Source organism: Cydia pomonella, chromosome 8 (genome assembly GCF_033807575.1).
Source record: "Cydia pomonella isolate Wapato2018A chromosome 8, ilCydPomo1, whole genome shotgun sequence".
Lineage (NCBI taxonomy): Eukaryota > Metazoa > Arthropoda > Insecta > Lepidoptera > Tortricidae > Cydia > Cydia pomonella.
The window spans coordinates 10,599,713-10,621,658 of record NC_084710.1 but is presented as its reverse complement, the minus strand read 5'-3'; the positions used below and the strand labels follow the sequence as shown (position 1 = coordinate 10,621,658).

The 21,946-nt window shown below is 37.7% G+C and overlaps 2 protein-coding genes across 5 annotated transcripts; both read left to right on the top strand.

The window, feature by feature from the left end:
* Nucleotides 1-673: 673 nt before the first annotated feature.
* LOC133520548 (uncharacterized) lies at nucleotides 674-17,756 on the top strand. Of its 4 annotated transcripts, none has more exons than XM_061855030.1 (9): nucleotides 676-953; nucleotides 2,995-3,197; nucleotides 3,605-3,768; nucleotides 9,523-9,776; nucleotides 10,187-10,283; nucleotides 13,814-13,913; nucleotides 15,619-15,726; nucleotides 16,762-16,926; nucleotides 17,618-17,756. In XM_061855030.1, the coding sequence occupies exons 1-9, from the start codon at nucleotides 836-838 to the stop codon at nucleotides 17,672-17,674; spliced, it is 1,266 nt and encodes a 421-aa protein (XP_061711014.1). In that variant the 5' UTR covers nucleotides 676-835; the 3' UTR covers nucleotides 17,675-17,756. The 4 variants fall into 4 exon arrangements, with proteins under 4 accessions (XP_061711016.1, XP_061711014.1, XP_061711015.1 ...); XM_061855031.1 differs by having other exon boundaries at nucleotides 678-953; nucleotides 3,010-3,197; XM_061855032.1 differs by lacking the exon at nucleotides 15,619-15,726 and having other exon boundaries at nucleotides 674-953.
* Nucleotides 17,757-17,959: 203 nt separating this feature from the next.
* LOC133520549 (uncharacterized) lies at nucleotides 17,960-20,503 on the top strand. Its single transcript, XM_061855034.1, has 2 exons — nucleotides 17,960-18,099; nucleotides 19,985-20,503. Exons 1-2 carry the CDS (start codon nucleotides 17,980-17,982, stop codon nucleotides 20,393-20,395), a joined length of 531 nt encoding a protein of 176 aa, XP_061711018.1. The 5' UTR covers nucleotides 17,960-17,979; the 3' UTR covers nucleotides 20,396-20,503.
* Nucleotides 20,504-21,946: the final 1,443 nt, after the last annotated feature.

The window sequence follows — 21,946 nt, the reverse complement described above, 5'->3', positions numbered from 1 at the left end:
ACTAATACATTAGTGGGAGCGAGATGCACCAGGATTGATGTCAGATTTTGAGAGTTAGAATACGGCTCTTATACCTATGGCTTTATACATTATTGAATCGCTTAAGGTCAGGTTTTTCGAAATATGATTATTTAGAAATAGTTATTGAGCTCTGGGTTGCGTAGCCAATGTGCCAATCGTTAACGCTCCGTAGCTAATGAAACGCAACGGTCACTGTCGCACTAATATGGAAGAGTGATAGGGAGAAGTGGCTAAGCTACGCTACGGAGCGTTAACTATTGGCACGTTGGCGAAGCACTCTGTTCGGCTAATGATGAAACGTTTTAAAAAGAAACAGATTTAAAAAGGAACCGTTGATTAATTCGCTGAACTTGGTTAAGCTATTTTTATTGTGTTTAACAAAAGAAAAATACCCAATAATCGAACAAAAAACTACCCTGTGTTTTTAAAAATCAAAAATTAAATTTACTAAACATTAACTTATTCAAATAAATCACGTTACGATAAAAAAATTATGCTACCAAATAAATAATATTTTTGAAGGATAAAAGTAGGTAAATTCTGTATGAATAACCTGGCCTTAATCGAAATTCTGTGTAAAAGAACAAATCAAATAACGAGAAGGTATGTTACAAACGTTCGCAAAATGTAAACGGCAAAGAGTAAATAAGCGGACTGGGTTGCCGCAGGGCGTCGGGCCCGAGCCTAAAATGGAAACGCGCCCGTATCTGATCTACATTTAATTACTAACAAGCACGTGTAATTTGACTACATACAATTTTAAACGTAGCTGATATTTCTACTCAGCACAGTATAGCTGGAGCCGGGTAACGCAATGGTTTTCCTAACGTCTCTCTGGCGGGCAATAACCCATACTAAAGCCTTAGAGGAGTCCAGTGGCGAAATGGAAACTACATTTTTTGAGACCGTATATCGCATCACTTATATAGCAGGTACCGAAGTACGAGTAGAGTCAATATTACGGTCTGTGTATGCTGATTTACTTTAGCTACTTTTGCTGCTAAATGTACAAATTAGGACACCCACACGCGGCTTTAGTTTCAAAATAAGACTTCATCACGTTATTATAAGGCTTACGAACGGCTGGTGGTTACGAATGGTTTTCTCTAAGAAAAATTCTCTTAGCTGTATTGAAAGGAAATTCCATTATGAATTTCTAGTATCGCGTATTATAATAAAGGATTTTTCCTATCTGTCGCACCGCTAGGAGAACCGCTGTTTGTTCTTGAACAAGCTCAGCAAAGAACGAAATGTTGAGTCCGAGTCAATTATGTCGGCATCCTTTTGCAAACGGTTTCAGTGGAATCCAATTACTAAGTATTAGTTTCGTTGAAATAAAAGGCTAGCTTCTCCACTTATTGGTTTCATTTATAAGCTTAGCAGCAAAAGTGTAGTAGGAGCAGCATATTTGATTAACAAATTAAGTAAGTACCTATTTAACAAAAGTTTCGGTTTTTGATATATCAATATAAATAGTTACCGATAGGATAATAATAAACTGAGCTATATTATGCCTTTTTACACTCTAAAGAGGCAAACAATATACCTATATAATGCATTTTATTAAAAAGTTGAGAGACCATTGAATAGTGAATATTCCATTGAAAAGAGCGTACTGGGCTGGGAATACGTATAAATACAAAATGTTGAATAAAATAAAACTGTTTTTAGTAAAGTGATGTGCGTTTAGACTTATGAAGATTTTGTCAGGAATGGCATCAGTTTTGTGGAAAAACTTAAGATTTTATTTAACCGATTACCTTCACCCTGTACAGTTCTTATCAGAAATTGAATGAAATTAAATAATACTTTGGCTCCGTCCCACGTCCAGCGCTCGGCCCGAAAACCGGGGACGGCCGCAGAAGACGCCCAACTTAACAAGTGCCGCAAATATGCATTTTTTTTAAAACAATTACATATTTGCAGCACTTGCTGTCGAAACCTTTGAGCCGTGGTCATCAGACACCAAACAAGTTGCAAAATGACCCGTTAACTTATCGGGGTATCTGGCGATCTGCGAGTGGGTGAATAATTCGCTCTGCGGCTAAGTCTGGCAATCTAACGGGGAAATGTAGCAAGCATCCTGGGGACTTTGTTCCTACTTAGGTGACAAGTAAACAATTATGTAAATAATATTGAAATTATATATTCAATATCATTTAGATTTGTAGGTATGTGTTGTACCTATATGTTACCGTAAAAACCGTTTTTCGCGTTTTCCTTAGTTAAAACTAGTTTTATTGAAAACGCGTTTTTACTTGTTGACCCTTTAGTAGTAACTCAGACATTTAATTATTTTCTCAATGAACGTGTTATTAGTTAATATAAATTTTAGTTCGCATTGGAGAATATACTCGTAGGTACGTACCAATCTACTAAAAAGTTGATAAAAGGTATTTCACGTTTGTCTTAGATATTTTGATATTGCCTACGTTTGAACAAAACTATCTACGAATAAAATCAGTTGACACTTGATTTTGTTGATAACCATAATGTTCATACTTCAAACGTCAAATTAATGCTTTCGAAAATTAAAATAACTAATTTTATGAAGTATTCAAAATTCCTTCCAAAGTTTCATTCACAGTATGGAAATGGTACCCATTTCTGATATTCATTGACCAACAATGGCAAAAATATTGCCGTCTGAGTCACTTGGAAATGATAACAGAAGGATAAAATAATGTTAACTTTAATAAAAAAAATACCTAGATCGTACGTCAATATTGGTTAAAGGATTAAAACTATTTTTCGTATCGCCTCAGTTAAAACGCGTTTTCACTAGTTAAAACTAGTGTAGTGCCTTTGCGAAAACTAGTTTTGACAAAAAAATCCCAGTTGAAACTAGTTTCAACTCGTGAAAACACGTTTTCACTGAGGCGATACGGTAAACTAGTTTTAACTAGGGAAAATTCGTATTCACCAAAAATGTGTCTTTACGGTAATATATACATATAATAAATAATAAAGTAGGTACCTTCATATTAGGGTTGTCGAAATCCGACCATAGCTTCTTTTACAAGCTCTACAGCAACACCGTGAAGCTAATGATAGCGACGTTCATGTTGGGCGAGGTGTGGTACATGCTCACCTACGTGTCCTCGCTGGACATCGTTATCGAGCAGATGAATGTCATCGTCATACAAGGGATGGCTTTGTTTCGATATAGGTACATGGTAAGTGTAAATAAGTGCAAAGAACTTACTTTAGTTACTCTAATAATTTTTAAAAGGTGGCGCGAGATTTGTACAGAACTGGTAACATTATCATAGATAAATTGCATCGTACATTATGTAATTTCTTCTAATATTTTGGTATACCACTACAATCAAATTTACCTATATTTAGCTTCATACGATGTGCTGTTAAGTTGAAAATAGAATTATTAATTGCACAATTAAGGCCCATGATTATTTTCAAATAAAAGGAGATATACACAAATGAATATCGAAATGTACACAAGCCTTATTGAGCTTACTGTGGGACTTAGTCAATTTGTGTAATAATGTCCTATAATATTTATTATATGCTTACAGACTCAGCCAGTTACTCGGTTGCTATTTTCAAAACCTTTTTTATTCAGCGAATGCACGAGCGCGTCTACAAGAGATTGGCAACGTCCATGCAGATCTCAAACCTGGACACGTCGACACCCGCGAGGAAGGCACTGCTGGAGACCTGGATGAAGAGGAGTGAAACATACTTGAAGCTTATGCTTGGATTGGGCAGCCTCACACTAGCTGCATGGTACGAGGAACACACAAAAATAAATTAATAATGATACTGACGAAAAAACTTCTTCTTTTTGAAGCCGGCATGAAAATATACCCATCTATTGTCTGTTCGTCACCTGTACGCGCAGTTACAGTGTATTTTTTTATCCTATTTCAATAGCATAACTGGAATGCGTTATCTATTTTATGTTAACGTACCTACATTCCAGTAATAGAAAAAAAGACAAGTGCGAAAACGAACCGATTCTAGTCAGTGTAGTCTTAGGAGCCGTGAAATAAAGCTTAACACAGATTTCACTTAAATCAACACTTTTTAAGGGAAAATACAATAAAATCTACTCCACGGCTGGTTCTCAGACCTATTTGGAAAGAAGATGCCAGCGGTTATTTAAGTCCAGTCGCCAATTGTTTTGAATTTGAATTGAATAACTAATTTTCATTTGCATTGGAGTGTCGCCAAAGCAACGAAGGCCTTCGTGAATGAAGAATGATTAAAATATTGTCACTTTTTTTTATAAAAACTGATCGGCGAGTGACTCTAGTCACACCTGATGGAAAGTGAAGACAGGGCCTAAGATGCCTTTGTTCTCCGTCTACCTACAACGGATTGTGCCTATGTCGCGTTATGCCTAAACTTCAATCCTTAAGGGCATAAAGACTATCTAGCTTGCTGGCCATTTCGCTGTTTGTCTATATAGTGGACCGCCTGTTTAGAGCTCGTGCCTGATTCTCTAAGTGACATTCAATTACTCGCGTTTTGCCCAAACTTCAATTTTCATGGGCGATAGGTCATTTCGTTGTTCTTCTATACAGTGCACTGCCTGTTTCGAGCACATACCTAAGTCAGTCATAATACCGCTGTTGTCCTAATGCATGTTAGTCGTAATGCGATGTAGCTCAACAGCCATTTAGTCTTAATATCCATTAGTTCAAAAGCTGTAATGGCATGTTGATAATTAGGAACTTGGCGTTTTATGCAGGGACCGGACCCGCTTACCCTAACCCGTTCAAAAACCCGGGTTATTGTAAAGCTGTGTTCCAAAAACCGCTTCATTTCGGTAAGCTTTTGATTGGCTTACCGGTTAAGAAACTAATCCTTTTATTTGAATTAATTCAGGTTAGCGCTTACCGATATTAAAAACCCGGGAAAGGGTTACCGCTTCAAGCGCTGATTAAATACGAACAAGCTGTTTTAACTTTTACGTGAACTGCATATGGTCTATTAACGTAGCGCCCGACGCGAAACACGGCGGTTCCATTCCCTACGTGCACGTGCGAGTGCGCGGCGCGGCGCGGCGGCAGTCGGTATTTGTCAAAGGCTTTGTAATTTGCCGACCTAATATTGCTAATTCAAACAAAAGTGTACGTTAAGTCAAGTAGCGCACAACGTAGATTTCAAAACACATGCTAAAGTTTAAGGCAAATTACCTAATATGGTAAGGCGTTGCATTGAGTTTGGTATATTTTTGTTTAGTACCTATTACTCCTATTATAGTCACTTTCTTTATCGTTAGCTGTCTGTGCACATCTCCTGTGTCAGTGGAACTCATCAATGGCTTCTAATAATTTTATCGAGTTCGGGCTCATTTTAAAGGTCTTGACGAGTTCTTTACGATACACATGGTGGAGAGGGTCTGATGGTGGAATCGGAAGGTGTCGATGGAACTCATCGATAACTACTAATAATGCTATCGAGTTAGGGCTCATTTTAAAGGTCTTGACGAGTTCTTTACGATACACATGGGGGAGAGGGTCTGATGGTGGAATCGGAAGGTGTAGATGGAACTCATCGATAACTACTACTAATGCTATCGAGTTTGGGCTCATTTTAAATATCTTGACGAGTTCTTTACGATACACATGGTGGCGAGGGTCTGATAGTGGAATCGGAAGGTGTGAGTGGAACTCATCGATAACTACTAGTAATGCTATCGAGTTTGGGCTCATTTTAAAGGTTTTGACGAGTTCTTTACAATACACATGGTGGCGAGGGTCTGATGGTGGAATCGGAAGGTGTTGATGGAACTCATCGATAACTACAAGTAATGCTATCGAGTTTGGGCTCATTTTAAAGGTCTTCACGAGTTCTTTACGATACACATGGTGGCGAGGGTCTGATGGTGGAATCGGAAGGTGTTGATGGAACTCATCGATAACTACTAGTAATGCTATTGAGTTTGGGCTAATTTAAAATGTCTTGAAGAGTTCTTTACGATACACATGGTGACGAAGGTCTGATAGTGAAATCGGAAGTTGTCAATGGAACTCATCGATGACTTCCCATAATGCTATCGAGTTTAAGCTCATTTTAAATGTCATGACGAGTTCTTTACGATACACATGGTTGAGGTTCATCATTTTTGAAAACCACATTCCCTAAAACCTATAAAACGACATCCATGACAACTTTTATGACAAGTTGCATGGCCGCCATCTTGGATTCCAAAATAGTCATGACTTTCGAAATCCGCACTCCCTAAAACCTATAAAACGACATCCATGACGACTTTTATGACAAATTGCATGGTCGCCATCTTGGATTCCAAAATAGTCATGATTTTCGAAATCCGCACTCCGTAAAACCTATACAACGACATCCATGACTATTTTTCTGACATACTTCATGGTCGGCATCATGAATTCCAAAATGATCATCTTTTTCGAAATCCGCACTCTCTAAAACCTATAAAACGACATCCATGATGACTTTTATTAAATAGTACGTGGCCGTCATCTTGGAATTCCAAACTAGTCATCATTTTCAAAACCCGCACTCCCTAAAACCTATAAAACGATATCCATGACGACTATTATGACAAAAAACAAGGCCGCCATCTCGGATTCCAAAATAGTCATGATTTTCGAAATCCGCACTCCCTAAAACCTAAAAAATGACTTCCATGATGACTTTTATGACAAAATGTGTGGCCGCCACCTTTGATTTCAAAATGGTCATCATTTTCGAAATCCGCACTCCCTAAAACCTATTAAACGATATCTATGACGACTTTTATGACAAATTGCATGGCTGCCATCTTGGATTCGAAAATAGTCATCATTTTCGAAATCTGCTCTCCCTAAAACCTATATAATGACATCCATGACGATTTTTATGACATTGTACATGGTCACCATCTTGGACTCCAAAATGGTAATCTTTTTCGAAATCTGCACTTCCTAAAACGTATAAAACGACATCCATGACAACTTTTATGACAAATTGCATGGCCGCCATCTTGGATTCCAAAATAGTCATGATTTTCGAAATCCGCATTCCCTAAAACCTATAAAACGACATCAATAAAGACTTTTATGACAAATTGCATGGCCGCCATCTTGGATTTCGAAATGGTCATCATTTTCGAAATCCGCACTCCCTAAAACGTATAAAACGACATCCATGACGACTTTTATGACAAATTGCATGGCCGCCATCTTGGATTCCAAAAAAGTCATGATTTTCGAAATCCGCACCCCCTAAAACCTATAAAACGACATCCATGACGATTTTTATGACGTAGTACATGGTCACCATCTTGGACTCCATCCATGACGACTTTTATGACAAATTGCATGGCCGCCATCTTGGATTCCAAAATAGTCATGATTTTCGAAATCCGCATTCCCTAAAACCTATAAAACGACATCAATAAAGACTTTTATGACAAATTGCATGGCCGCCATCTTGGACTTCGAAATGGTCATCATTTTCGAAATCCGCACTCCCTAAAACGTATAAAACGACATCCATGACGACTTTTATGACAAATTGCATGGCCGCCATCTTGGATTCCAAAATAATGATTTTCGAAATCCGCACTCCCTAAAACCTATAAAACAACATCCATGACGATTTTTATGACGTAGTACATGGTCACCATCTTGGACTCCATCCATGACGACTTTTATGACAAATTGCATGGCCGCCATCTTGGATTCCAAAATAGTCATGATTTTCAAAATCTGCACTCCCTAAATCTTATATAACGACATCCATGACGATTTTTATGACATTGTACATGGTCACCATCTTGGACTCCAAAATGGTCATCTTTTTCGGAATCTGCACTCCCTAAAACGTATGAAACGACATCCATGACGACTTTTATGACAAATTGCATGGCCACCATCTTGGATTCCAAAATAGTCATGATTTTCGAAATCCGCACCCCCTAAAACCTATAAAACGACATCCATGAAGACTTTTATGACAAATTGCATGGCCGCCATCTTGGACTCCAAAATGGTCATCATTTTCGAAATCCGCACTCCCTAAAACGTATAAAACGACATCCATGACGACTTTTATGAAAAATTGCATGGCTGCCATCTTGGATTCCAAAATAGTCATGATTTTCGAAATCCGCACTCCCTAAAACCTATAAAACGACATCCATGACGATTTTTATGACATAATACATGGTCACCATCTTGGACTCCATCCATGACGACTTTTATGACAAATTGCATGGCCGCCATCTTGGATTCCAAAATAGTCATGATTTTCGAAATCTGCACTCCCTAAAACCTATATAACGACATCCATGACGATTTTTATGACATAGTACATAGTCACCATCTTGGACTCCAAAATGGTCATCTTTTTCTAAATCTGCACTCCCATAAACCTAAAAACCGATTTACATGACGACTTTTATGACTTACTGCATGGCCGCCATCTTGGATTCCAAAATCGTCATCATTTTCGAAATCGGAACTCCCTAAAACCTAAAAATGATGATTTTTATGACAAAGTGTGTGGCCGCCATCTTACTAAAACCGGATACAAATAAGCATCTATATAGTAAGTCAACATTAACGAAAAGTACTTTTACATCGGTAGTTACAATATAACTATCGAATCAATTACGTAATGCCCATCTCTGCCGTGGTGCCGCAGCGGTGGGGGAAAGGCGCGGGAGAGGGGTAAGGCTTACCCTAAACCGAAAGGTTACCGGTTAGTACACGCAAAACACAAACCGAATCAGCTCCTGTAAGCGGTAACCACTTGTTACGATTAGGTTAATCTGAATAATACGGGTTAATCATTATTGTTGGGTAACCGGTTGAACGGGTTACCCAAACGATTAGCTTATCATATGAAGGGGTTACCCATTCGAACGGGTAAGCCAAATGAACGGGTTTTCCGGTCCCTGGTTTTATGTCATGTGCGATTTAGACTTGAGAGCTACATAAGCACAATCCGTTTTAGGCAGACGGAGAACAAAGGCTAAGATGTAGCTCACCGGTTCAGTAGCCTATTCACTCTTGCTTTAAAGAGACCGAGGTCATATTTATCAGGGAATACAGATGGCGGGAGCGCATTCCTTTCCTTAGCCGTCCGTACCAGAAAAGAGGAGGCAAACCGGCGAGCCCGGCGCTCTATCGAGTCCAGGGCTGCCAGCTGATATTTGGCGGAACCGTCCCATAGGTATTATTCCATGCATGAGCGGACCTGTGCTTGGTATAGAGAGAGAAACTGATTCGCCGTACTTGAGTAGGTACAGTCACGTCTGAAAATATCGATACGAAAAAAGTGCCAAAAATATGTGTACACTACCTTAATATATGGGCAATAAAGTCGTGTATACATATTTCTGGCTCTTTCGTATCGATATTTTCAGACGTGACCGTACCTACTTCAAAGTAGGTAATTTGAAATTACGATTTGTCACTAACCAAAGTTTTGCAAATTATTTAAGTTTTAATATACTTTCCAAGAATTAACATTTCAAAATAACGTAGGTATGTTTACCCTTCATGCCAGGTATGTTTACCCTTTGGTGGACGACATAGAATACAATCTAACCGTGGGGCTGCGGCTAGGCGTGGACTTCAGCAGGCCCTCGCGGTACCCCATCGCGTACACCATCCACATCGTCGCCTTCCACTATACCGCCTTCTTCATCATCGTCAATGATGTCATCATGCAGGCGCACCTCATACACCTCGTCTGCCAGTACACAGTTCTGGCTGATTGCTTCGAGAATATTCTAGTCGATTGCGAAAAACACTTCAAAGGTAAAGCTGAGCTGTTTGCAAAGAGTGAATGAGTAAACATGACGGGTTTGTACCTTAGATACGATCCTGGAAGATGTTTTAAGTGCCCGTGAATTACCATTGCTAATTGAGATTGGTCATCAACATGCTCTTGGCTGGCGTAATTTAATTTGAAAAGCAAATATTTGTATATTCAACTCAGTGTCTTAATAAGGAAGGGTGCCTATAAAAAGAAGCAGTAACATGAGCTTATCAATTAACAGTATATGACTGTAATGTAATGTGAGTGAGTAACAGGTTGATGATCACAGGCCTTTTTGATACGCCAAATTGGAAGCTGTCACATGACTACTTTTAATACAGGAAAAAAAAAATGTGTTGGCAAATAAAGGTTTAGTTTAAAGTGTATGCTAAATATATATTTTTTTTAGGTTTAACCAGAGATCAACTTGTTCGTGACAGCCGCTTCAGAGAAGTTTACATTTCCCGGCTGGGCCTCCTGGTTGGACAACACAAAAAGATTTTGATGTAACTATTATACCTACTACCTAATTAATACCTATCCCATTCAAATTACATTTTACGTTTTCCTTATGTTCATAATTTAATGTTATCCATGACAACCAGTGGCAGGAACCACGGGATTTTGGAGAAACAATAAGTCTTCATAAGAAAGTCACAAAGGGAAATTTTCCTACACTTTAAATTTGATAGCCGAGCTAATCATTAATTTAGCTAGTAACACAACAGGCAAATCCGTCTAATTCGATTATAAACTAAAACTATGTTATTTCCTAGATAAAATAAGGCTAAATTAATAATTAACTTGATGAGCTGAAAGTGATTATCAACGTTATCACAATTTTTACACTTCGATAATTTAAGAGTTTTACTTTCAATCAAATTATATAGACGTTTAACGTAGAGCCTTGCCTAATTTTCTGAATAACTTGAAGATTTGTAATTTTTAATTAAAAACCAGATTGTGGTTTCAATCAATCATGACGCATAATAATTTTCCTATTTCCAGACACATAAGAACCTGTCAAATAAAAAAATAATTTTCCAAATCGGGTCAGCCGTCTTTGACAAATCGCGGAAATATTTAATTAACTAGTACTCGTAAAACTCATTACAAAAGGGAAAAAGAGTTGTTTCTACATTTTTTAAGTGATCGCCGCACGGTAGGCTAAAATTGCTTTTCATAGAAATAGAAACTCAAGTTTTAAGGTGATAGTTTTTATTATTCAAAGGAAAAAGTAACAAAAAAAATTAAGGTAAAAGTGTTAAATTTAAAACTATATTATAACCAAACTAATAATGATTTCTAAACTTTTATGACGTGATCTTGTTTAGTATGTAGCAAAAATATTTTAAGATATTTTTTTTGTTTACATTGAAGAAGGAAGTTCGAGAAAATTATGTTAATAAACAATTTCCTAACTTGTTGAAAAACTAACTCCCACACCCAAAATCACGCGCAAATGAAGATACAGTTCTGCAAGTATAGACTTTTCTATTGTAAATATCGTCCTCTTATATTATATTAATTTTGATTTCTTAAATATTAATACATTTTGAGATATTGGGGAAATAAGAAATACGAGGGTTGATTGAAAAATTCGCGGCCTGGCCAATAAAAAAAACTTTTTTCTTTTTTCTGCCGCCATTTTGAACTGTCATTATTCAACTGTCTTCCCGCGAAATTTCAATTGGCGTCTATATTTAAAAGCAATTTTACGGCATATTTAAAGTTACGTGTCGGTAGAAATCGGATTGACACCGAAGCAAATTTATGATGATATATAAAGTACATTAGGGCAATCCTGACCATCATATACGATGGTGAAAAAATGGGCAGCTGAAGATGACCCTCGTCCCGGGAGGCCAACAACGGTGACTAACACGGACAATGTGGCAATTATATGCGAAATGATAATGAAAGACCGGCGATTAAAGGTGCGGAAAATAGCTGACATCGTAGGCATCTCTTATGAAAGTACTCAAAATATTATAGTGAACGAATTAGGTTTTTCCAAGGTGTCGGCGAGATGGGTCCCGAGGCTTCTTTCAGTGGAACAAAAAATCGCTCGCCGTACTAATTCACGTGAATGTCTAGACCTGTATGAAGCCGATACTCAAGACTTTTTGGACAGATTTGTAACTATGGACGAGACGTGGGTCCACCACTATACACCAGAGACCAAACAGCAATCGAAGCAGTGGGTTCGTCCTGGATCTCCGCCTCCCAAAAAAGCCAAAGCAATTTTGTCGGCCAATAAAGTCATAGCATCTGTTTTCTGGGATGCAAAGGGAATGATAATGGTTGACTATCTCCAGAGAGGTAAAACTATAAATTCCGACTATTATTGCGCGTTATTACGCAGATTACGCAAGGCTCTGAAGATAAAAAGACCTGGAATGTTGACAAAGAAAGTTATCTTCCACCAGGACAATGCACGTGTTCACACGTCACTAAAATCGATGGCGGAGATTGCCAAATGTGGGTTTGAATTATTGCCCCACCCATACTATTCACCCGATTTAGCACCATCGGACTTTCATCTGTTCCCCAATTTAAAAAAGCGGCCAAGTGCAAGTCGGACTCGGTTATTCTATCGGCTATTCAGTTTAGAAAAAAATGATATTAGAAACTTAAACATCATTTTTGAAGACCTATCCATAGATACCCCACACGTATGGGTTTGATGAACAAAAAATTTTTTTTTAATTTTATGACGTATTAAAAAAACTACTTACTAGATTTCGTTCAAACCAAATACATCATATATTTTTTTTAGGCTTATCATTCTCTTATTTTAGAAGTTATAGGGGGGGGACACATTTTACCACTTTGGAAGTGTCTCTCGCGCAAACTATTCAGTTTAGAAAAAAATTATATTAGAAACCTCAATATCATTTTTGAAGACCTATCCATAGATACCCCACACGTATGGGTTTAATGAAAAAATATTTTTTTAGTTTCAGTTATAAGTATGGGGAACCCCCAATTTTTTTTTTCGATTTTTGTGTGCGGTTCATAGAATACATCTACTTACCAAGTTTGAACAGTATAGCTTTTATAGTTTCGGAAAAAAGTGGCTGTGACATAAACGGACAGACAGACGGACATGACGAATCTATAAGGGTTCCGTTTTTTGCCATTTGGCTACGGAACCCTAAAAAACATATGGGTGGTATGAAATTTTCAAGCAACGCCGAGATCCAAGCTGAGGTGGATGCCTATTTTGAAGGTCTCGAGGAAAGCTTCTTCAAAAGTGGTGTAATGGCTCTGGAATCCAGATGGAACAAGTGCATTCAACTCGACGGGGACTATGTAGAAAAATAAAAATAAATTAAAAATCCTCTGTTTTGTTTTTAATATTCAGGCCGCGAATTTTTCAATCCACCCTCGTATCTACTTTCCCCCCCTTTTTTTGTTAATAACTTTTGATATTTTTTGTATGCTAATAAACGCTTCGTATACCAGTTTTTAGACATCATTACGAATCTATTGAGGTATTTTTAGGAGTAGTATCGCTATTTTTCACCGTTTTCAGTTTGTCGAGTAGACTAATAGCTAAATAAAGATCATTCAATAAAAAAAAATAACACTTTAAAAATTGAGTTTTTATATCTATGAAAGGCGTTTTTAATCCCATCGTGTGCCGAGTGGATATAACATACCTACAATGCGCAAACAAAACTATTGTTAAATATGTACAATCGATTTGTTTTACATAATCCATACCAGAAATGGAAACTGTAAGTATTTGCCTCTACTTGTAATAAACACCTCTGTACGTCCATTTTTATACGTATCTTAAAGTCGTGGTAATTAGAATGCAGATTTTTTAATGGCCATAAAGGTGCCGTTCGGGTGGCAACTGCAGCTGTCTCGGTAGCTGTACCGAGATAGCTATTGCGGCTGAGCAATAGCAACACTACTTGATTACTCGAGGATGCGAGCGAGATCTTCAGCGCTTTAATTTTACGTTTCAAAAAGCTATACTTATACCACAGACTTGTATTAACTTAATATTCACTTATTACTTCAGGCACACTATGGAGCTCCGTAAGACCTTAAGCCCGCCGATGTTGGGACAAGTGGCGGCAAGCGGCTTACAAATTTGTTTCGCGGGTTATCAAGTCGCGATGGTAAGAGTTTAGTAAGCTGTTCGTAAATTAAATGCCTGCGTAATTTAATGATATTTCACGTTACACCAAGGCTGAATCATGCTATGAACTTGTTTCCCTAAATAATAGTATGTCACAGTGGTGTCTGTTATGCAACATTCCATTTTCCGGTCAACGCTTGGATGCGACACAGGCAACTGTAATAACTGATAAACATGCCACAAAACAATATAATTATAATTAGTCGACTTTAAACAGCTGATGTAAAATTATGTAGACTTTTTCTAACCTCTGAAATTGGATATCCAATAACAACAGAGGTAATTTCGAATTCGGTTTCGCCATCTTTCATTAGTCTTAAAAGCTCTTATATTCGGGGTCCGTATTTTTTTCCCCTATTTTCCTGGTATCATCACCGATGACCCAATACCTACGAAAAAGGCGCGATTCATAACAAACAACAATTTAATGTACTTAGGACAACGACTTCAAACCACAAACTATACAGTTCTTACATTTTGCTTAGTATGATAGAGAAACTTAAATATTATTTTCTTAAACTTGCTATGAAATGATGACATGACTTAGGTCAAATTAGGTCCGGAAATACTACATATCAGGTGCGATGAGTGAAGATGATATGTAAAGGAATTTCATATTGCCTTACACACCTAGGATTTTAAAGCAACCTTCTTTTGTTTTTTAACGTCAAATTGTGACACAACGTCTTGGCATTCAACCATCAACAAATATTCGCTATGTGCACGACTGTCATGTAACCTAGCGTCCGCAAGTCTTGGGGAAAACGTCAATTCACTACATCTTATAAAACTAGTCCAAAACTAAAAACCACTGAACGGATTTTCATCTATCAATATAGTGATTCTTGAGGAAGGTTTAGGTATATAACTTGTTAAGGTTTTGTGTAAATTGGTTGAAATATAACGATGTTGTCGGAAAAAATCACGCTGGCTTCCTAGCTTTAATCGAAAACGCTGCCTAATCCGTTAGAGCTATAACAACACAATGTATGGTGGGGCTGTCTCTCTTTCATGGGTCCACAAAAAAGTTTGCAATGTTGAATGTCTATCTTTTAAGGATAACTTAATATACCCATTCTTAACTTCTAGAAAAAAAATCACATAATATGTGGCATTTGCAAAGCTGTTTACACGGGTACAGTATCAATAATTATCCAATTAAATACGTTAGATATATTAAGCATTTCATACAGATTACAATAATCCCTTGCACCATACAATTTAAATGAATATTTTACGAGTAATCGTAAATTAAAGTTTAATTTCGAGCCATATAACTTGTATGAAATGTTAAAGACCCTATCCGCACTTAGTTCAAATTTTTACCACCTTATGCGCTGGGATCGCTTTACTTACCCCCACCATGCACTTCGCACGGTCCCAATAGGTACGGTACGGTGATCTGTTGTGCATATATATTTGTTGCTAAGCAACGGCGGTGGCGCATCGCGCAGGCGCGCGGACTTACGCGCGTAAGGCACCGCTGGTAGAGTGGCGAGCCGAGTAGTTCGCCACACAACAAATTGACTACAATTTTTTGTTTTAATTGCAAGTTTGAGAAAAGCACTATACAAATCTTGGCGAGAAACGGGGTTACCGGCCGCGTATCTCCATCCGGCTTCGCTACGCTCAGCTTGTCCTGCAACCCTACGTTTCCCGGCCTCTATAGTAATGTACTATTTCAGACGTTGACCGTGAGCTTCACTAAGTTCTTCATGAGTCTGCTGTTTCTCGGCTACAACTTGTTCGAGCTGTTCGTTGTCTGTCGATGGTGCGATGAGATTAAAATTCAGGTCAGACACCTGATGATAAGTATATTTAACTAACTACATCGTATTGTCATTATTGCCGTTAAAGTACGTTTATAAATTCATTATTACTCTACCTCAGTATTACTATAGTATTATGAATATTAAAATATGTATGCTTGAATATTTGATAATCAGTTACCAACGAAAAAACGGCTATAGTACTTATTTTATGCAACAGTTGTATAGTCGTGGCGTATTCACCAACTCACGCCACTCGCCTCTTTTGACTCACTTATACAACGTTGCATACAATACTTTTCCTACGAGTCAACAAAAATAAATCTCAAAGGTAAACAATGCAAAAGTATATAGCTAAGATACGCGAGCATACCTCGCGGCCGGCCCGCCACGGCTCGGCCGGTCAGCGACACCTCGTAACTCATGAGGCTCTTTACTAAATTAAATTTTTGGACGGTTTTTTTTCTCGATTTTTGCCACGGTACCCTCTGGAGACTAGCAAGCAACGCTAAGTGGACTTATGAAGCAACTGTTTCTACTATGCAACCAAATGAATATTTTGTAAGTTGGCAGCAATGCACTTAGTTTGAAACTGTACCTATTAGTTTTGATTTTTTTAGGTTGGTAGCCATTAATCGCAGTAACTTTATAGCGATTTTAAAGAACAAGTCCTGTTATAAGGAATAGACAATATAGACTTTTCTTGAAACCTTTTATGTATGTTCTTATAGTAGTGTTAATGAATGTATAAATGGCAGATAATAACAGAGGAATAGGAAAAACAGATTTAAGTTGCATTTGGCATACAAATAGCAGAAACCTCGAGAAAAACGTGTGGGCAAGCATGAATAACGCAACCAAGTTTGTGCCGTTTTCCTTAATAAATCATAAATATCAAATAAAACGCTATATATATATTAGTGGAAGACAATTTTTAATATTCAACCTATGAAATACTATTGCAGTAAATTATAGCTAAATAATATTAACCCACTGGATTGTTCAGAAACACAGCTGACAATAAATAATCTTGAAGGGACAATTTTTTTTTTATGGCAGAGCGAAAACATCAGCAACGCGCTGTATTGCTCAGGCTGGGAGTGCGGTGTGGCCACCATGCCGGGAGTACGCGCGCGCTTCTTGCTGGTCCTCACGCGAGCCTCCAAGCCACTCGTGCTCACTGCGGGCGGCATCACAGACCTATCGCTCAACTCCTACTCTAACGTATGTGTCGCATTAGCACTGTAGGTATATGTCAGAGCTCTGAACATCTGCCACGCGCTGGAATAGATGGCCAGTAACTCCTACTGTAACGATTGTGCCAGATCAATAGGTATACGCTACCAAAGGTACGTCGATCCCTCACTGCTCAGGATCGTGATCTAGAGGGAAACATAATACTAGTCTCCAACAATCACTAGGATGATCATGATGATCACTCATCACCTTGCAATCATACCCTTGGAGAGCCTATGCAGCTATTGCATCTTTGCTTTGGGACGAGCGTCATCTCTCTCTATCACTCTTCCATATTAGAGCGAGAGCGACACTTGCGTTTCGTTCGCTACGGAGAGTTAACGATTGGCATGTTGGCTCCGCGGGCAGGTCGAACCGACGGCTGCGCGCTCTCTTAAAATTTTGCGGAACGACTAATTTAATAAGTGTTACAAATTTTCAAAAATCTAGTTCAATCCAAGTATGTACCTATATCAGCAAACTAACCAGAATTCATAATAATGTTGATTACGTTTCGGATATGTATTTGAATATAGTGCCCACATTTTTATTTACTTACGAAACGCATTATTTAATTTAAGTATCTCCTATAACCCGAAAGCTTTACCTATACGATGCAAATATAATTATCTAATAACGAAAATATCTTAAAATAACTGTATTGTTTTTCCATTTACAGTTGGTGAAGACTTCATACAGTGCTCTTACAGTTTTACTTCGCCTGCGCCACGAGTAAACAGCAGATAATTAGAACAATCCGGCGTAGATAAAGCTTGAACAGCGTGTAGCACATCCCTCTTCTAGATCATTCACAATTTAAGTACTTACTCTTCAGTCGCAAAAGACACCTGTCATCAATTAATTCCACTCATACATTATCTCAGAAAAATGACATGAAGAACACAAAACACGTAAAAATGGCACGAAACCTCCTATATTTTTATGTAAATTTGGACCAATTGTCAGACACTTATTTACATCTGCACAAAACAATTTGGAATAATGTTAGCCAATGTGGTCTCGTCCGAATACTAATTATAAATGTTGGAAGTGGACTTGTGCCTCAAAGTCGGAGGGACAGTTGAAGTGAACACATCGCGCCATATTTGTTCAGAGAAGATGAATGTCGTCGGATATTTGATTACGCTTGCTAATCTCCAGGTAAAAATACAATTCATTACTTTAAGGGCCTGTTTCACAAAGTCTGAGTAAAGGATAACTAATTAACAAATAAATTAACTGCCAGATAAAACTACCTTAAGTAGTAAAGGTACTACCAGTACCACCACTACCAGTATCTACTAGTTAAGCTTATTGAAAATTGTGAAACGCCAACGATATCTTTATTCGTCAGATAAGTGGCAAGTGGCTTTTTCAGGACTTTACTTGGACATTGTGAAACAAGCCCTTAGAGTGCCTAATTAATCTACGTAAATAAAATAAAATAAATGTTATCGAATTGCGTATCGAAGCGCTAGTGGCGTAGCGGTGAGAGCGTGCGACTTGCAATCCGAAGGTCGCGGGTTCAAATCCCGGCTCGTACCAATGAGTTTTTCGGAACTTATGAACGAAATATCATTTGATATTTACCAGTCGCTTTTCGGTGAAGGAATCCCAACAAGGCCTAGTTTACCCTCTGGGTTGGAAGGTCAGATGGCAGTCGCTTTCGTAAAAACTAGTGCCTACGCTAAATCTTAGTTTAATTGTCAAGCGGACCCCAGGCTCCCATGAGCCGTGGCAAAATGCCGGAACAACGCGAGGAAGAAGAGAGAGAATTGCGTTAACGTTTATAGGGTTCCATAGTCAACTTAGGTATAGTTTCGCCATGTCCGTCTGTCTGTCGGCGGCTTTGCACCGTGACCGTTAATGCTAGAAAGCTGTAATTTAGCATGGATATATACACCGTGTTTTTTTTATTTCCGTTAATTTCGAGGGTGCATACCTGAGCTTAAATTAAGTAACTTTCTCGGTATTCTAATTAACTCCATTTCGGAGATAATCAATCATTCATTTTTATTTTATAAGGCCCTTACGAGTGTGTGCACTTGCCTTAAGGCCTGTTTACATATTGATTAGTGTTTAGTGAGAGTTCATACATTTGCTACTAATCGTAAGTACTATCTCGGACGATCGATGTTCGAAATGACATTGATATGTCACAGTTTTCAATTGTTTGGTCGAGTTGAATGTAATGCCCGTGTTACAACAACGCTATATGCAACATTTAATTACTTTTTATAAAAATAAAAATACTTTAAAAAATAACAACTTTTTTTTTTAATTAACTATGCCATTTAGTTTCCTTAAACGTACTTACCGATACCCCGAAGTTAACGGAATTCAATAAAAACACGGTGTATATCAATCACGCTGACAAAGTACTTAGTAAGAAAAAGTAGAAATGATTTTTTTTTGCTTTAACCGTATGCTGTGAGCTTGTGAGGTGTCGTTGGATAGGTCTTTCAAAACGAATAGGGTTTTTCAAAAAATTTTGATAAACAAAATATTTTCGTAAATATTAGCTCCAAAAAAAATGCGTCACCTCCATGGGACGCCTCCTCAGAGGGTGCTGTATGAGGGGTTGGGGGTTTTGAGTTATGGGGTGAGGATTGGCGGTTAAGGGGTTGGGGGTTCAGGGTCGAGGGGTTGGGGGTTCAGGATCTAGGGGTTCAATGTTCAGGGGTTGAGGGGATGTGAGGATGAAGGATCGGGGGGTTGAGGGATTGGGCCAGCGGTGGGGCGGAGGATAGATTTAGAGAGGATTGACAAGTCAGACGGACTCGAGGAAAATCCTGAATATTAAGGAAAAATTACGAATTCAGTGTTAAAAATACGTCTAGCCAAGCGTCACTCACAAGCTCTTATCAACCTTACCTTAAACTAAAAATCGAATAATAAAAACTATTTACGAAAAATGAATGAGACTAAATGTCCACTCAATATCAAATCATGACCTGATGCTGCTGCTGCATGAACTAATTACTAATCCATTTTAATAAGAGTACGTGAAGGAGGCTCGAGATAAAAATAATGTTTTGCTTTTCAGAGTTTCCAAGACTCTGGTGGACCATTGAAAGACTTATCCATACGAGTGAGCGATGTGCAGACACTTGCAAACGAGCTGAGGAGCCACCCTGAGTTCACCCTCGAGGGCTTCAGACAGACCGGCTACTTCCAGGTTGGCAACATCGGCAAGTACTTGTCTCAGAACCTGCGCAACTATCTCTTCTACGGCAACGTGAAACCTAAAGATGAGGGCGTCATTCTGACACTTAAGTACTCCAACCGAACTCCAGCGCCACAAGGCTCCATCACGGACCAAGAAGACGGGACCTTGTCTTACTACGTACATAAAACTGAGGATCTTAGTAAGGACGAAAGACAGAATCTCTACAGGTACTTGGACACTATCAAAGGATCCCGCAACAAAAGAGCTGTGTCTGATATAGAGAATTGACACGACACGTAGCGCTTGAATCTGTTTTAAAACAATAGTTACTTCACACTTGTTTATTAAACCTTATTTTATAAAAAAAGATTAAAAAAGTAGTAAGCACAATTATGAGTACCGTATTTTTCATTTCGACCATCACAGGTTCAAATAACCGTCAAATTAAAAACTCCCGATGAAATATTTAACAGCGTCTTATGATGATAAACGATTTCTAAGAATCATCGATAATATGTATATCGATGGTATGATGGTATGATGTATATCATAAATATGTGTTTTTTTTTTAAATAAATAGTTTAAATTAATTAGTATGCATAAACAATACGAGAACAATAAGCAGGTCTAAGCTGGTGCAGGTTATCCCCTCAAAACTAAAACTACATTCAAAAAGTCCTAACACTATGGCAATAAAAATATTCAACAAAATCAGCAACGAAATAAATAACACGAAGTCCGACAATGAATTCTTTAAAAAACTAAAAGATCATCTCATGGAAAAAGCTTAATACAATAAATGTTTTTTTAACGACCAAGCGGCAACGACGTCCCAGCGGCAATTAATAAAGAACCTATACGGTAAATAATGATTATATAATATCTTGTACAAAAAACTCGATCTCCTCTTGAATAAACTGTTTGCTGCGCCCTACAGGGTGTCATGTTGTATACAATTCTATGTAATAGGTTTAGATACAATGTGATATGCAATAAAGATTTTGAGTAGGTATGAGTATGAGTCTCTCCTTCCTAATATCTACTTAGAGCAGTCTCTGTTCCGTCTACGGTAACGCAAAATACAATAATATAAATTCATATTTATATTAGGTTCCGATTGGTGCTCCTAATGAGTAAATATGGAACATACATGTACCTAAATAGGTAGGTAAGTACCTAATACTAATAATCTTTCATTTGACATCTTTTTCTAAATTAGGTATGGTTATTAAATTTCAGCCATATCAGTGAAACATTTGCATACCTGCTCTGCTTTGACAAGATCAATACATTAATCTACTACATACAACATTTCATAATAAAATTACAGTACAGTCAAGTGCAAAAATATATATCGAAAGAATCGTCTCATAAATATGGTACTACGCTCTTATTACACTGGAATAAGATGCTATGGGATATATTTTTGAATAAGATGTGTACACCCATATTTTTACACTTGACTGTACGTACGTTTTTGTTGCGTCAAGGGAAAAGCAACATTGCCATTGTGTTGTTTTGGTTTTAATAAGATGTCGAGATTCCTGACGGAGGTATGGACATTATACAAATATTATACGAATTTATGAGTTTTATGACTAAGTAATACACGACCCAATACCCCGGGGAAATTTTGTTAGGTACTTAGTGATAAATAAATATAATAAAAAGAGCAATGAAGACAAGTTTGTATACCCAATAAATCATTAGTATCATTACTATTCAAAATATCCTAAATCTCATTCTTCCCTTGCAAGCATAAAATAGGTTTATGTAAACTTATTGTAATAATAATATATGTATGCGAATAATACGTAAGAAACGTACTTAGAATATAAT

What these genes read in the sequence shown, in the direction of transcription:
- LOC133520549 (XM_061855034.1), top strand. Translation starts at nt 17,980, where the DNA reads ATGTTGGAAGTGGACTTGTGCCTCAAAGTCGGAGGGACAGTTGAAGTG. An exon ending in TTACGCTTGCTAATCTCCAG is followed by an intron (nt 18,100 to 19,984) that starts GTAAAAATACAA and finishes TTTGCTTTTCAG; the next exon opens with AGTTTCCAAGACTCTGGTGG.
- LOC133520548 (XM_061855030.1), top strand. Translation starts at nt 836, where the DNA reads ATGGTTTTCCTAACGTCTCTCTGGCGGGCAATAACCCATACTAAAGCC. An exon ending in CAACACAAAAAGATTTTGAT is followed by an intron (nt 10,284 to 13,813) that starts GTAACTATTATA and finishes TTATTACTTCAG; the next exon opens with GCACACTATGGAGCTCCGTA. An exon ending in GCGATGAGATTAAAATTCAG is followed by an intron (nt 15,727 to 16,761) that starts GTCAGACACCTG and finishes TTTTTATGGCAG; the next exon opens with AGCGAAAACATCAGCAACGC.